The sequence below is a fragment of the Anoplopoma fimbria genome, chromosome 8 (assembly GCF_027596085.1).
Source record: "Anoplopoma fimbria isolate UVic2021 breed Golden Eagle Sablefish chromosome 8, Afim_UVic_2022, whole genome shotgun sequence".
NCBI classification, from domain to species: Eukaryota; Metazoa; Chordata; class Actinopteri; order Perciformes; family Anoplopomatidae; genus Anoplopoma; species Anoplopoma fimbria.
This window is the reverse complement of record NC_072456.1, coordinates 16,858,085-16,873,175: the sequence shown is the minus strand read 5'-3', so window position 1 is coordinate 16,873,175 and position 15,091 is coordinate 16,858,085. Positions and strand designations below refer to the sequence as shown.

General features: G+C 38.2%; 1 protein-coding gene across 1 annotated transcript; it reads right to left on the bottom strand.

Annotated features, from left to right (window-relative positions):
* Positions 1 to 246: 246 nt before the first annotated feature.
* Positions 247 to 11,057, bottom strand: cth (cystathionase (cystathionine gamma-lyase)). Its single transcript, XM_054602740.1, has 12 exons — positions 10,811 to 11,057; positions 9,523 to 9,604; positions 9,230 to 9,325; positions 8,921 to 9,030; positions 8,547 to 8,681; positions 8,365 to 8,422; positions 8,095 to 8,172; positions 7,215 to 7,367; positions 6,388 to 6,509; positions 5,639 to 5,691; positions 3,918 to 4,056; positions 247 to 640 (listed from the first exon to the last, which is right to left on the bottom strand). The coding sequence occupies exons 1-12, from the start codon at positions 10,994 to 10,996 to the stop codon at positions 623 to 625; spliced, it is 1,230 nt and encodes a 409-aa protein (XP_054458715.1). The 5' UTR covers positions 10,997 to 11,057; the 3' UTR covers positions 247 to 622.
* Positions 11,058 to 15,091: the final 4,034 nt, after the last annotated feature.

Here is a 15,091-nt window from a genome sequence, read left to right as displayed (position 1 = left end):
AGGTTTGAGCCGAGGTTGACAGTAAAGAAAAAATATCTGACCTTTGGACAGTAGGTGGCGGCATTAGCTTCGCCTGTATGAGACTGGTTAGTCTGACTAATGAGGTCATCATACATGTCTACATTTATTTTATTTTTTTTACAAAGGTAACTATGCCATCTAGAATTAGGATTATATATTACAGCTGGAGTTTTACTCAAAGCAGTGACATTGGGAGACTGTTCTGTGCATCAAAACTAGGAGACACATATAGCACAAGTCTTTATTGAATAGTAATACGCCCCATCGATGCCCTTCAAAACAAAACTTAATTAAAATAAAACAAACATAAAAACAAAGCAAACCCAGCATAAGATAAATAAGATTAAAACTGATGTTCTATTAAAATAGGCATCATAACAATTCTCATGTAAAAAATTATGTAAATTATTCACAGAGAGCATGATTTGTATTTTGTAAAGAACAAGTTGTTCCCTGATAGTTGAATCTCTGCTGTTTGTGCGCTGAATTTAGGAGCCAAGTGTTGATCTGCGATGATTTGAGACTTCAGGTACCTCCAGTCTGTCTTCATTCTGACTTTGACTGATTTCAACCTCAGCCTCGAGCATTCCCTGTAGACAGTTCACTTGGTCTTTGGGTGCTATTAAAAGACAACAGGAAAAGAGAAAAACGATCAGTAAAATAAATACTCTGTCTGCTGATTTCTGGACGTTGACTGTACAGACATGAGGCTACAGTTAAAAACATGCTACGATTTTGACACACAATCACATCCTTTAAAAAAAAAAAAAAAAGAAGCACAATCCATAGTCATTCTTCCTCTCTTTGCTTCATTAGCTGAGGCAAGATCCCAAAATGTCTCCAATAAAGGCAAGTCAAAGGCAGGCTAACAGAGGGGACCACTACAGAGAAAACTGGTCAATAAAACGGCACAGACTACGTGACAAACGGCACAGACCCATTAGAGTTTGAAATGATTAACCAACAGCCAAGTTTGTGATTCCATAACTAACCCGAGGATGAGGACGTTTATCCGGAAATGTAACCGCCTGCCCCAATCTGACCTGCCGTCCCATTCAATTAAACGCGTCACCCATCAGAGGTGCCTTTTCCCCGGACCACACGGTCATTATAGATATTTGTCTCCATTTAATTTCCATTTGCTGCTGATGGGCAGCAGAGGGATTCAGAGACATTATCTTTTATTCCTGAGGAGAGGATGGGGAGCCCGCCATGCAAGATACAGCTGCGTGAGGCGACAAAAAGCTGTTTTAGGAAATTCCAATTCCCTACTGATGGTAATGCAGTCGATAGGTGGGAATTACTGATGAATCATTCACAAGCAGCACACTAGAGACTTTTTTTATGTTATAAAATCTCAACCACTTTATGCCAAATTGATTCTAAACTAGCCATTGCCTTCTAGCATTTTTACTAATTTATTTTTTTCTCCTCTTAATGCATCTATGAATAACGATAATGTAATCAAAATACTGTGTTTTATGAAACCGCAGCCGCATTGCCAAGGCAGAAAAAAAGACAAAGTTGCAGTAAAACCTCAGATGTTGCCACCAGCCTTTGGAGCGGAGAGAGAGGTAATAAAACTGCAGATGTCTGGACTGGATCAGGCCAGATCTGAGGGCCAACAGTACACGGAAGAGAGAAAAAGCTGAACTTGAAAATGGATTCGGGGAACCCTGGACTTTTTCTGATGAGCCATCTGTTGGTCTACTATGCAGTACATTGATTTTTTTTTTTCCCACAACAAAAATACTCATGCAGCTACGAAATCAACAAAGCATTTTTAGAAATTTTATGAGCCTGTTTTAGAGAATCAATAAACATTTTTCCAAATTTTAAGTGGGGGAACACAAATAGTGATATTTGAAGATGGCATACAAACAATATAAGATGTCAGTGATTTGCTGAGCAAGTGGAAGTGGAGGAAAATGCCTAGTGGACCACTATTAAAATGACCAACCCCAGACTGCTGCAAAGACACAGAGACCTCACCCTGCATGAGGGATCTGGTCGTGCAGCAAGGGGGGTTCATGAGACGTGCGGATTGTTCACAGCCCTCTACAAAGTTCACAGCGTGCAACCACTACATATTTAACTCAATCCTGGTCTGCAACTCTTCCTGGCCTGGCTCTCCCTAAATGTTTCCCAATATAATTGCTACTTCTTCTCCAGGCCTGATTTGTCTTAATGTTGACTGCCATGCCTTATTCTGCACTATAAAGCTCAAATATATAGTTTGGTGTGTGCTTTGGAAGTAAAAGATTTCCAGCTTGCTTGGTATTAACTCAAAAGGGAACAGTTTCTTGGATGTTAGAAATCAGATAATACACTCTATTTTTCCTTGAAATATATATTCGCTGGAAACTTGAATGCACCAGTAGTGCAGGTCGTAACTCACGTGACATCCCCCACAGCTCTGGGATCAGATATTCTGAGATTAGATACAACCTTGTAAAGGGCGCATTTATCCTCAGAATAATAATTCACCAGCCACCCATGGTGCGTGGGTGCTTTACCTTTCTGAATACACATTAGTGAGCCACATGCTTGGCATCTGGATCTCCTTCACAGCATTCACAACACAACGCTCATTATGTGAAGTGAGCTTTGGTTGAGCAGAAAATATGGTGCATTAAATACCTACACATGTTAGCGACATTTTCTATTTGAAAAACTGAAAAAACCTATTCTTGAAGTTACATTCAAGGAGCACCGTCTGTCATCACGAGAGTGAGATTCTAAGCCTGGATAATGTCAAATAATATTTATAGTACAACATGAAGTGATCGATATAAAAAGGGATTTGGTCACCTCCATTATTACTATATGTCTTACTCCTATTTGGTAGATGATCATGCTCCAAGTTTTGGAATTGTAGGAACCATCATGCTTTTGGTGATGTAATTAGGAAGTCTGGAGACAAAGACTTTTTTAGCCTACTTTTGGTCTTACATTTTTGGCAAATTGGCATGATAAGAAGTATTATAAGCTAGCTTTTAGAAGTCCCTGCCTACAATGTACCCATCAATTTACAGACATGAGTCAGAAACTTAAAAACATAATGATGTTTCTCGAGTTATAAGGAGCTTCTCTTTTTCTGCTCTTTCCCCTCACGCAGTATCTTTGCCTGCCTCACATCTCTCTCTCTCTCTTCCTCAGTTTATAAACGGAGTGGGGCATCTGACCTGGTTTTGGCATGCCAAATGTTGATGGACAACTGAGTTTTAATTAACGCTGTCTGTATTTTGGTTGAAGCTACCAATTGTTTTAGTAAAGTATTCTACTGATTATTCCATCGAGTAACTCGGAAATAAATACTTTTGCTTTATAAAAAAGGAACAATAGTAAATTTACAAAAGAAAAACTAAGGTGAAACGACTCAAATGGGAGGGCAGACACTTCCATGAGCCTGCAAGTGACATGGAAAGGGAAGCCAAATCTTTTTTATTTAATTAATTTTAATACATTTTTGATGATCTAGGTCCTATTTCTCAGTTTGTGTGTTGGTAGGCACTCCAGATACCAAAATGTATGTGCACAAGGCTAAAATGGTGAGTTTTTTTTATGATATGTGCACTTTAAAGCAGGTATTATTTCCTCACTAATTTGAGGGAAAAGACATCCAGCTCATTATTATAACCCAGATCGAATTTTAATTGAAACAGAACTAGGAGAAAAAAATCTTGTTTTTTCTGTAGTTATGTATAGATCAAAACTTGAAAATGAGGGCTCTCTCTTTCAATTTCTGAAAAAACTAACTAGTGTGCAGTAGATTCCCATCATTTATTGAGAGAGCTGAAAATATTTCCAGACTCCCATTAACTTGGTGTCATAATTTAAACTTTTGAATATTAACAGAAACCACATTGGTTTGATGGACTATCTGGTACACTTACAGCAGCAGCCAGCGCTTGTTTGAGGTCTTCGATGATGTCTTCCTCATCCTCCAGGCCCACAGAGAGTCGGATGAGTGTGTCACTGATCCCCAGGACAATCCTCTCTTTTTCTGGCACTGATGCATGGGTCATAATCGCCCTAAATTATGATAGAAGACAGTGACACTTACATGAGACATGAACAAAGACATCCTGCTGTTTTAACAGAGATCAGAGCAGAGACAATGGAAATATAGTGTCTCAATTAAAATCAACTTGAGGGAGTCTTTACAGGGATGTTTTATTCTAGGTATCTGCTGCCGCCTTGTGGTGCTACTCCAACATTACATCTTAGATTAGTCGCTGAAAGTTTCAGTTTAGGGTAAGAGACCTGCTCCACAGGATAAACAGTAGGGAGGGTGGAGGCCAGATCTGGTATCATCTGCTATCCTGAAATGTTGTGCATTTGATCTTACCCCTAATTGTGATGATATATTGAATGGTCCCTTGCACAGCAGAGGGTTACGTCAGTTGTGATTGGGCCTTGAAATAAGAAAGTCAACCCGAGCTGCTAAAAGACTGACTTGGTCATGACTTTTTTCACCTAGAGGTTTTTTAACGCCTATGCAAAGGTTCCGTTTGTCGTATACAATTTAGCTTTTAATACTATTCTCCCATCCAGGCTGTATGACAAAAATCTTTTATAGTTGAACCGTCCCTGTGTCACTGGGGCTCCAGAGGGTTTGTACTGTCCCCACCCCTGTACTGAATGACTGTTTTCCCCCACCCCCAGTCCGTCATGATGTTTATGTTCGCTGATGACAACACATGGTCATTTTTTAAATCTCAAACAATGATGAAACCGTTTACAGGGGTTTTATTCCTGGTGGATTGGTGAAACGGGAACAACATGGAAATAAAGGTTTCCAAAGCCGAGGAATTAGCAGTGCACTTTCACAGAAGCTGTGGTGATCACCCCTTAACGTGGTCAACGACAATGTAGTTTACCAAGTGGACAGCTACAAATTCTTGGAAGTGATAATCTCATCCACCTTGAAATGGGGACAAAACCGCTACTATTGTTATTATAAGAAAGCACACCTGATACTTCTCTTTTTAAAGACTATTCAACAAATGTGGCGTATCTGGGGATGGTTTGGTGCAATTTTCAAGATGTCAGCGGAGAACAGAAGACAGCTGTGCACAGTGATGCTACAACCACAATTATTGGATGTGATCTCCCACCGCTAGAGGAAATCTATAAGGCTAGAGTAAATCTATAAGGCTAGAGTAAATCTATAAGGCTAGAGTACAAAAGAAGGGCCTTGAAGGTTGAAGACACCCATCTCACCCGGCTAACAAACTTTCTAATTTCCTTCATCATCACAAAAGACTGAGAGGCATTAACCGGGACATCCAGGTTTCATAATAGCACATATCCTCAGGCTGTCCACCTCCTACTACACTACCAGCAGCACTGCAGTCCACTTGGCAGTTAAATAATTGCGCAATAGGGCAGATGATTATAATGTACTTGAAGCACTTAATCTAGTGGGTCTTTTAAAGTAGCTGCTAATTTCCCTCTCTGTGCTAGTGTTTTATTCATGGTGTTCTTATGTGTAACGAGTGAGAGACTTTAATATGTTGGTCTTTCTCCATCTTTGTTTAGGTGAGCTCACAAAATACTAAAATGATATATTGCAGTAGAATAGTAAAGAGTAAGATTCTGCATGGATACTTACGGATGTTCCGCTAAACTTTCATAACCACCAAGACTCTCAGCTATCGCAAATAACTGAAATGAAAAGACAACAGAGGACATGAAGTTAAACATAGTGCAGAATATAAATAATGTGTAAACCTCAATAGAAATAAAAGAAAAATGAATTCACACAAAAGACAATTAAACAATCACAGAAACTACCCAGGCCATGCTAATATTTTTTGTCAACAATTTGCAGGTCAGATCATTTTCAAATGTACAACAGTGAGCATCTGGAGGTCTGTACAAGTACAATCTAGCCATCTTGTGACAACATGAGCTGAGACATGATTACATGAAATCAGATCATCTTGAAAACAGCTGCATGCCATTTGAAATCTGTATGAAGCTAATTAAGAAGTCCTGTTATTGAGGAAAGTCTCCAAGGAGATCAAATTTAACAAGTTTGGGATGTTATCAAATATATCTTTAAAATGCAGTTCAGTTTTATGTCACTTCTGAAATTTGCAAATTGCAATGTTGTGTCAATGGCACGTCTTGAGTAAAACATTGAAATTACCGGTTCACTACAGCAGCTGCAGGAAAATGCCTGCAAGTAGGACTTTAGTGCTTTGCTAAAGCACCCTTGTAGTTAAGGTGCTTTTTCCTTTTTCTGTCCTCTCAGTCTGGGAATCTGATCCAGTGGCCCCTCAGGCCTCACAACATTGCCCAGTTCCAAAACACAAAACATAGCTTGCCAGATTAAATAAAGATGTACTGCCAAATTACTTTGAGGTTACTGAGGAAGGCGTTGGCGTGCTCGAGTTTCCCCTTAATGTAGAAGGTGATCATCCCCGGACATCCGGTGCACTGTCTCTTCATCACTTCATGCTGAGGGTGAGAGGGAAGGCCTATGTCGAAAGAGGGAAAGCATGAAAAAAACAGTCAAGTGGTGATTACATGATGTTTCTGGACAAGTGGGGTATAACTGGTTCGAAGACACTTCATTTTCAAATATACATGCATCGACTTAATAGCTTTTTTAAAGTGTGTAAAAGGGCACTTTTACTTCAACATGCTATGAATAGTTTATTCTAACCCAGGATTTTGTTTTCTACTCCTCTTCATTGCTATTCAAACAATGTAGTTGTAGAGTGTAGTTGCAGATGTCATCAGAGGCTACGATTTAAAAAAAACAACAAAAAAAAACAGCAAAATGCAAGATTTATTGGGTATAAAGAAATGGGTTAATTACATCTGTCAGCCAGCTGTTTGCATGAGATGAAGGGTATGCGTGATGTATTTAGCTTGTATGACAATCAGAGAACAAAAGTAATGGTAGGCATGCTGATGAATCCATTATGCCTTCATAAAAGTTATCAAGTCAATATTTTTTTACGCTGCTTCTGAGAGAATGAAACTTTTGCTCATGAGCCCTGGTTTGTTTGGACTCGGTCTGTCCTCACCTCCAAGCACTTTTTGGATGCATTCCTGCACGCACCATGAAATTAAGAAGTAACATTGGCTTTGCGTTTGTAAAAACAGGTTTTACGATTTGTCAGGATGGTGTTATATATCAAACTTGTTTTTGCTACACTCCAGTGCTGACAGATTACCTGGGAAAAGGACCCGCTCCACCCTGGGATCTGCCTCCAGAAACTTTGCGGCAGCCATAGCGTTCTTGAAATGACGCTCCATCCGCAGGTGTAGCGTCTTCAGTCCTCGGTTAACCAGGAAGCAGTCAAAGGGAGACGGTACACAGCCCAGTGCTGAACCAAGGCAAGATCACATTGGGGGGGAGAATAATAAGGTTGTAAAATCCAGATCAGGCAAACGACAAACGCATAAACAAATACTTCCTTCTGAAAGGTTTTAACTTGGTGCTGAGCTTTGGCCTCAGGAGCATGTTTTGGTTGTTAAATTAGTGAATGTAGGTCGGGTTGAAATAACCAGGCCAGAGCATGGCAGGACATGAAGTGATTATATGACACTAGATCTGCTGGAGATCAATGTCCTTAAATTGCACTAATTTCAGATACATAACTGGTGAAACTGAAGCCAGCAAACATGTGGCTTGTTTCATAAATGACTTTAACCATAACGCTTTAATAACTGACTTATTTTAAAATGTTCTTGTTTTAATTCATTTTAATGTATATTTTTATTTTTAAATCATGTCTTATACTATTGCATTGCATTTTTTGTAATGCACTGATCACAAGGCCAAATTCCTCCCAAAGGTACTTGGCAATAAACTGTTTGTGACTCTGATTTTAATAAATCATCTATCAAGATACTTATCGACCTTCATACAATTGACTTATTGTTTCAGCACTCGTCTACTGCAGAGTGTTTATCATGAAGTCCGTCAGGTCGGCCACTCGCTGACATAACCTGATGAACTGCATTTAGTCAAAACGTGTTCTGTAACCTAACAGAAACATTTAGTCAATGCAGACTGCAAGAGCAGCATAACGTGTTGTTATTCCCACTCACCATTTTGCAGAAACTTCAGTCGCTCATACAGATCATCCCGGTTCATAGAGGCCAGACCCATTACCACGTCACTGTGACCTGACAAATTAAAAGACAGGAATAAAAGACAGAATTGATTATTAATAAAGTACGAAAGTCATGTTATTTGGAGCAGAAAATCTTTGGTTTGTGTATACTGTATATACACAAACCAAACCTCAAATATTGTAGGTTATGATTGGATTAATTAAATTGGGATCTTAGTAAAATAGGTAAATGTGCAAAACCTACCGTTCATGTATTTGGTAGCGGAATACATGCAGATATCAGCTCCCAAAGCCAAGGGGCGCTACGAGTGCACAAAACAAACACACAAGTTAATCAATTACAGTTACAGTTTCCTGGAATTTGTTAACTGGAATTTGATTGATTCAAAATCGTAAAAGCATAAAGTACAAATCTGTCACTCTCACCTGGAAGTAGGCAGACATGAAGGTATTGTCCACAACCACCACTGTGTCTTTGTTGTGTTCATGGACCACCTCAGAACAGACCTTGATGTCAACAACCTTCATCGTGGGGTTGGTGGGGGTCTCAATCCACACCAGCTACACAAAGAAACAGAAGGAATATTAGAGAGTGTCACCCACACCCACGTTAATGCGGCAAAAGCCGAGAGACAGTCATCACACAAAATGCTGAATCACAGTGACTGCTTCTACTTTGCCCCAAAAGAAAATTGCACACCCATTTGTGATAATCTAGCAAAATCAGACCAAACAGCAAACACAATAGCAATAAAAAAAACACAACGTGCCCTTCATTCTTATATCAGCCCTTGACTTACTTTGGTGTTGGCCTTCAGAGCAGCCTTCAGCAGCTCTGGTTTGGTACAGTCGGCAAAAGACACCTCCAGACCAACTTCAGCTGCAATTCTTTGGAAGTAGCGGTTTGTGCCTTTGCAATAGAGAAACTGAAACTAAGTAAACATTTCCAAAATAAAACGTGGTTCAAACCAACTCACACACTTCCACTTTCACAGCCACAACCATTTTGTACGAGTGAGGAAATCGTGGGTTTTGTTATGGCGTATGTGAACAGTTACTGTTGCATCATATTTTTCTACTCAGTTGTCATTAACAAACGGGTGTCTCACCTCCGTACACGTCGTCCATGCAGACGATTCCATCACCATTCTTGAGCAAGTGGGTGATGGTAACGGTGGCTGCCAGCCCAGAGGCAACAGCAATGCCTGCAGGGGTAAAGCACAAAAGTCATCAAGACCAAACATCCTTTTTCATGTCAGAAGGAACAGATGTTGCAGTTTGCATACATTTCCTGAATTATGATTAATGTTTGAATCAGGATCTGTTTTGTTTAATATTTCCTCTTCTTGTGAAATAAACCTTTCACAATTATGTGAGCCTCAGTTATAATGGTCATACTTACAATACTTTCCCCCATCCAAAGCAGCCACAGCCTTCTCAAGACAGTTTCTTGTAGGGTTTCCACTCCGGCTGTATTCGTAGCCCTATATCAAAACATGATTGGAAGACATTTCAGCCACCTCAATCAGCATTTGTAATAATATAGCGTATTTAAAAAGAAAGAACAAGCAGTATTTTGGCAGACAGGTTGCAACCCATGTGTTTATAAATTCATTTTAGGTGTGAAAACAAGGCTGAGTTGTTAAGGATCAACACCTTAACAAGCGGGCTACACCCTTGTTTGTCTCTTTAAAAAGCAGTTATGCATGTGCATGTGTGAACAGAACTGCTAAGGACCTAGGGCTTGAGCACGAGAGTGTCTGGAGCAATTCTTTTTCTGTTGTGTAATCACTTTTTCTATGGGCTTGGGGTACATGTGAGACCTTGAAAAAAATTGCAGTAAGTTCTGCAGTGATTGGGCCTGGCCACCTGGCTCCTTAACACCCTCATATGCATGCCAGGGTTGGAAGTACAGGCACAATTCCATAGATTAAAAAACAACAACTGCATTTTAATTCGACACAGACTAATTTTAGTCTCAATTCCCAGACATGGCCTTGTGGTCATTTTTACAACAAGAGAGAAAAATGAAGTTAAGATGTCTTTTTCTCAGAGAGATTCACTTCTGACTGAGGAAGCAGAAGAACATTCAAAGCTGTGGTGATTCATTTACATCTTACAGGTCTATAACCATGTTTGGTTAGCACCAGTCAAATCCAATTTAAATATGCATTAGGCTGCTAGATTTGCTTCAGTTCACAGCCCAAAGAAAACTTTTATAAAAAAACAATGTATTTGGTTGTTGGTAGATGGAATCCAACAGCAACAGTGGCAGTTGTGTGTAGATTTAGACTATTATCTCAGTTTTGTTTAGTTTCTAGTTAAAAAATTGCACTCATACTATTTTCTTTATTTCTTGTTTAGTATAATATTTATAGGATTTCTATAAATATATAATGGCCATCGAAATATTAGCTATTAAATGTGCTTACTGTAGGATTACTTATCAAAGCCACCTCTTGGGTTTGTTTTAAATATATACTCTGATCAAATGGATCACGGAGGCTTTAGCTTAACTTACAACATATTTCTAATAATCAAATCATGTCATGAACAATATTCCACTTAATAATAGCCCCATTTAAACCTCGCGCATAACTCTGAACAGGGTCTGCTTTACGCACGTGTATACCGCCGGGTGCTTCCCATCAGCCCCAGCTTAAGTAACAGAGTCACATCTGGCTACTTACGACATGGTTTCCTGGTTCGAGCTGCTTGAACGTGGTAGAGAGAGAAATCGGCGGAACTACAGCCATTGATTTCCATTGCTCCGGTTCCTGGCCGATATGAATCGCCTCTGTGGCGAACGATTTGTACGCCGCACTGAAGCCGGCAAACAAATCGCTCTGCTCGTCTCGTTTGTGATTTTGATCCATGGCGATGCGGCTCTCCCCCCCGGAGTGTGTGTCCCCACGTAGACTAGGGATGAGTATGCGATTACATGGTATGGAAACGCGAGAAAGCAATTTAACTGGCTCTGCGCTGCCCGGCCCTGCGAGCCAATCAGCGCCCATCAACAAGCGGATGAGGGCGCTGATTGGTGGCTCAGCAGGGGCGTCCAACCCACGTGACGATTCACGTTGTTTGATGCCATGTGTGCATGCGCGGGTGGTGCTGTAGTGATGCAATGTTTCCCGTTGTTTGAGTCAGATAGATTACACTTTTTTTTTTTTTTTTTTTTTTACATTTCAGCTCTCATTTTATGACAATTTGACTTCATGAACCGAGTTCTGCTGAGTTAAAATATCCTATATATGTTAGATATACCGAAAAAAAAAAATGAATAAGGAAGGAATCATTTTGTAAAGTAAAGCTTAAAAAAATGAGAAAAAATCTAAGATTCTCTGTAATCAATAAATACAATAATCATGATATTTCTCAACCACCACCATAACATTTGTTGTTATGAAATTACACATTGTATTTTGAACCTTTTTGTTCCTTGTCTTGTACACAACAGAGATGTTTTTAGCTGTCATTCCATTGTGGAGCCATAGGGGGAGGAAGTGGTCTGTTGATCAGTGGTATCTCTAGAGCAGTGGTTCTCAACCTTTTTTCAGTGATGTACCTCCTGTGAAATACTTTTTTAGCCAAGTACCCCCTAACCAGCGCAAAGCATTTCTGGTTGAAAAAAAGATGTAATACTAAGCGCTCTGCCATCAGTGTCTGATTTATTAAACTGTCAACACTGACGATTGCATTGTTACATTACATTACATTACATTACATTACAGTCATTTAGCAGACGCTTTTATCCAAAGCGACTTACAGGAAGTGTATTCAACATAGGTATTCAAGAGAACTACTAGTCACTAGAAGTCATAAGTGCATCTCCTTTCTTAAACAAGCATCTTAAAGCATAAGCCAGAGCATTGTTGCATTAAATTCAGTTTATGAACTTACACTTATATTTTATTGAATATTTATTAAATAACAATTTTTAAAGGATTTTTGAATGGATGCTAATTTTAAATATATTTTTTAAAAATCTCACGTACCCCCTGGAGTGCCTTCACGTACCCCCAGGGGTACACGTACCCCCATTTGAGAACCACTGCTCTAGAGGTCTGTTCTCTTTCACTCTGCCTAAACCTGGCAAAATTGATGCTCCAGATAGATATCAGAGCCAAGTCACATCATTAATCATGCGAGATAAGAAAGCACAGTGAGGCAGGTAAGAAAATAAATAAAAAGTAATTGATGATAAATGATCAACCAAAATAAAGTCTATATGGAGATTGAAATAATCAAGGACCTACTCAAACTTTAAATATATATTGAATAAACATTTTATAATGATAGTTCCACAGTGATATCCTACAAAAGGCCTGCATAATATTGTGTACCATACTAATTTGCTGGATTGAGTATGCATTAAAATATCATACTTTGTTGCTGTAGTTACACACACCCATGCATGCATAGATGCTTTCTATCTCGGAAGTCAAACAGCACTGGACACATAAACAGATGAACAACAGATGAACAACAGGTGAACAACAGGTGAACAACAGATGAACAACAGGTGAACAACAGGTGAACAACAGATGAACAACAGATGAACAACAGGTGAGCACCCTTCTCATTGTAAAAAAAGCTTAACATCTCCACACAGTGTAACTTAACATACAGAGAGACGAGGTTCTCGACCTTTAGAGTACACATCATAGTACATTTCATTCAAAACCTTTAGAGTAAAATCTTCACATCATAGTACATTTCATTCAAAACCTTTACACTATATACTTCCAATTTACACTAATATAATTTTCCATTACAATTGTTACAGTTAAAGTAGTTGTACTTCAGTAATAAGGTACATTTAGTCAAGTACTGTATAGGTGCAGTTTTGAAGCAGCCTACTTTACTTGAGTATTTTATATTTATGCTACTTTACATATCTAATTAAAATACCAGAGGGAAATTTCCAGCTTTTTTCTCAACAACTATCTTACAACTGGAAGTCACAATATTTAATGTCAAGTAGATTTTTTGATAATAGTTGTAGTTACTTTAATTTAAGTTTAGTAATAAATCCAACAATTTGACTGGTAATGGAGTATCTTTTAAGTGTGATATTGGAACTTTGATGTAAGTGAATGATAGGAATAAAAACCTGACTCCACGATATAAAATATTTAGAGTAAGATGCATTTCTACCGGCACTGAAATGCCACTAACGTATTGCCATATAATTTGTATTGACAATTCAGTAATGTGAAACATAAAACACACTCACCAAGGTACTTTCTTTATTAAGTTTTTTTTTGTATATTTTGTTGAGAATGTTTATGTACTTTTACTGAAGTAATACTTATCATTGTCAACCCATAGGCTGTGTATAAACAGGCAGTCGAGGAAGAAATATTCAGATAATTTTGTAATGTAAAAATATATTTTATTACATGTAAAAGTCCTGCATTCAAAATGTTACTAATGAGTAGAAGTATTTTCAGAAAATGAACTAAAGTATTAAAAGTAAAAGTACTCATTATGCAGTATGCCTCCCCTTAGAGTGTCCCAATATTACACGATGATAGGGTGAAAATATTTTGAGTTTTGTCTGTTTTTCTAGACTGTGTCTTGGAATATATGTATGTGTCTGATAAAATACTATGTCAAATATGCTTGTCTAAAACAGACAATAAATACAAGGTCTAAAATAATGGTTAATGACATTGTTCTTAACTCCTGTAAAACAGCATCTTATGTCTGCTAATGTCTGCAACTGTTTGTACTAAATGTCGTTATAAGAAAGTTACTCTTTCTCACTGTCTGTAGGACTGTCCAAAGTTTCAAATCTTCTTGAAGGATGTTCATACAATTTTTGTCAGAGATGTTTAATACCAAAGCCCCTTCAGTGTCAAGCTCTGTATGCTTGGAATATATAAACGGAGGACTTTATACAAAGATTGAAACCGAATAAACGTTTGGACTTTAGGCTTCCTCAAGCCAGGACAGCTAGTATTTCACTGTGTTGTAAGAGTATGGACGCTCCATCATTGAGAATGGAGATAAAGGAGCTTTTTAAATTGTATGGGCCTGGATACACTTACTTACATTGCTAAGGGCAAGCGGAAATACTGTCTTTAGCTCTGGGAACAACATGGAGATTGTGAAAGCTGGAAATGTGGGGTTTATCTAAAGGACATTGTTCAGAATGTAGGGAAATATCTGGGCTTTATTTGTATTCTAATTTTGGAGCCAGTTGAGTTTGTCTAAAGTTAGTATTTCTGGACTCAAACTGTTGAATTGATACTGTATGTTTCTTTGATGAAATGGCAATAAATAAACAATATACTACCCTGAGCCTTCCACTTAGCACTTATTGTATTCGTATTAGTTTGTTGCACTTATTGTATTCGTATTAGTTTGTTGCACTTATTGTATTCGTATTAGTTAGTTTCTGCACTATACTTTTGCTCTGGTTTATGCTCTTAGATGCTTGTTTAAGAAAGGAGATGCACTTATGACTTCTGGTGACTCGTAGTTCTCTTGCCTACCTATGTTGAATACACTTATTGTAAGTCGCTAAATGACTGTAATAAAGATAAAGATAAAGAGGTTTTTATTGTCATTGTAGTGAACAACGAAATTCCGTTTGGCAGCTCTCAGCCACCCAGCAGCAGTGTATAATAGTAATAATAATAATAACAACAATGTACAACATAAAAATATACAAAAGGAATAAAAAACGTTACTATGTACAGCATTTAAAATGTGTGCAATCAGTGCAGTGTAAACATTTATTCAGTATAAACATTTGTTGGTAGTGCAAACAGAGTATGAAGTAAATGTAATGTAAATATGGTCTAATGAGGGGAACATATTACGTACAATTATTACCAGAAAAGTAACTGTAGAAATATCTAAGTATATGACCTTACTTTTTTTTTTTTTTTTTTTTTACGTAGTACAGTACTTAGTTACTTTCCAGAAACATGCATTAAGGGAGTATGTATTGGTTAATG

Excerpts from the sequence above, each read along its gene's own strand:
- cth (XM_054602740.1), bottom strand. The coding sequence starts at position 10,996 with ATGGATCAAAATCACAAACGAGACGAGCAGAGCGATTTGTTTGCCGGC. Across the intron at positions 9,605-10,810 it reads TCGAACCAGGAAACCATGTC|GGCTACGAATACAGCCGGAG; the intron begins GTAAGTAGCCAG and ends GTTTTGATATAG. Across the intron at positions 7,368-8,094 it reads ACTGAAGTTTCTGCAAAATG|CACTGGGCTGTGTACCGTCT; the intron begins GTGAGTGGGAAT and ends GCCTTGGTTCAG.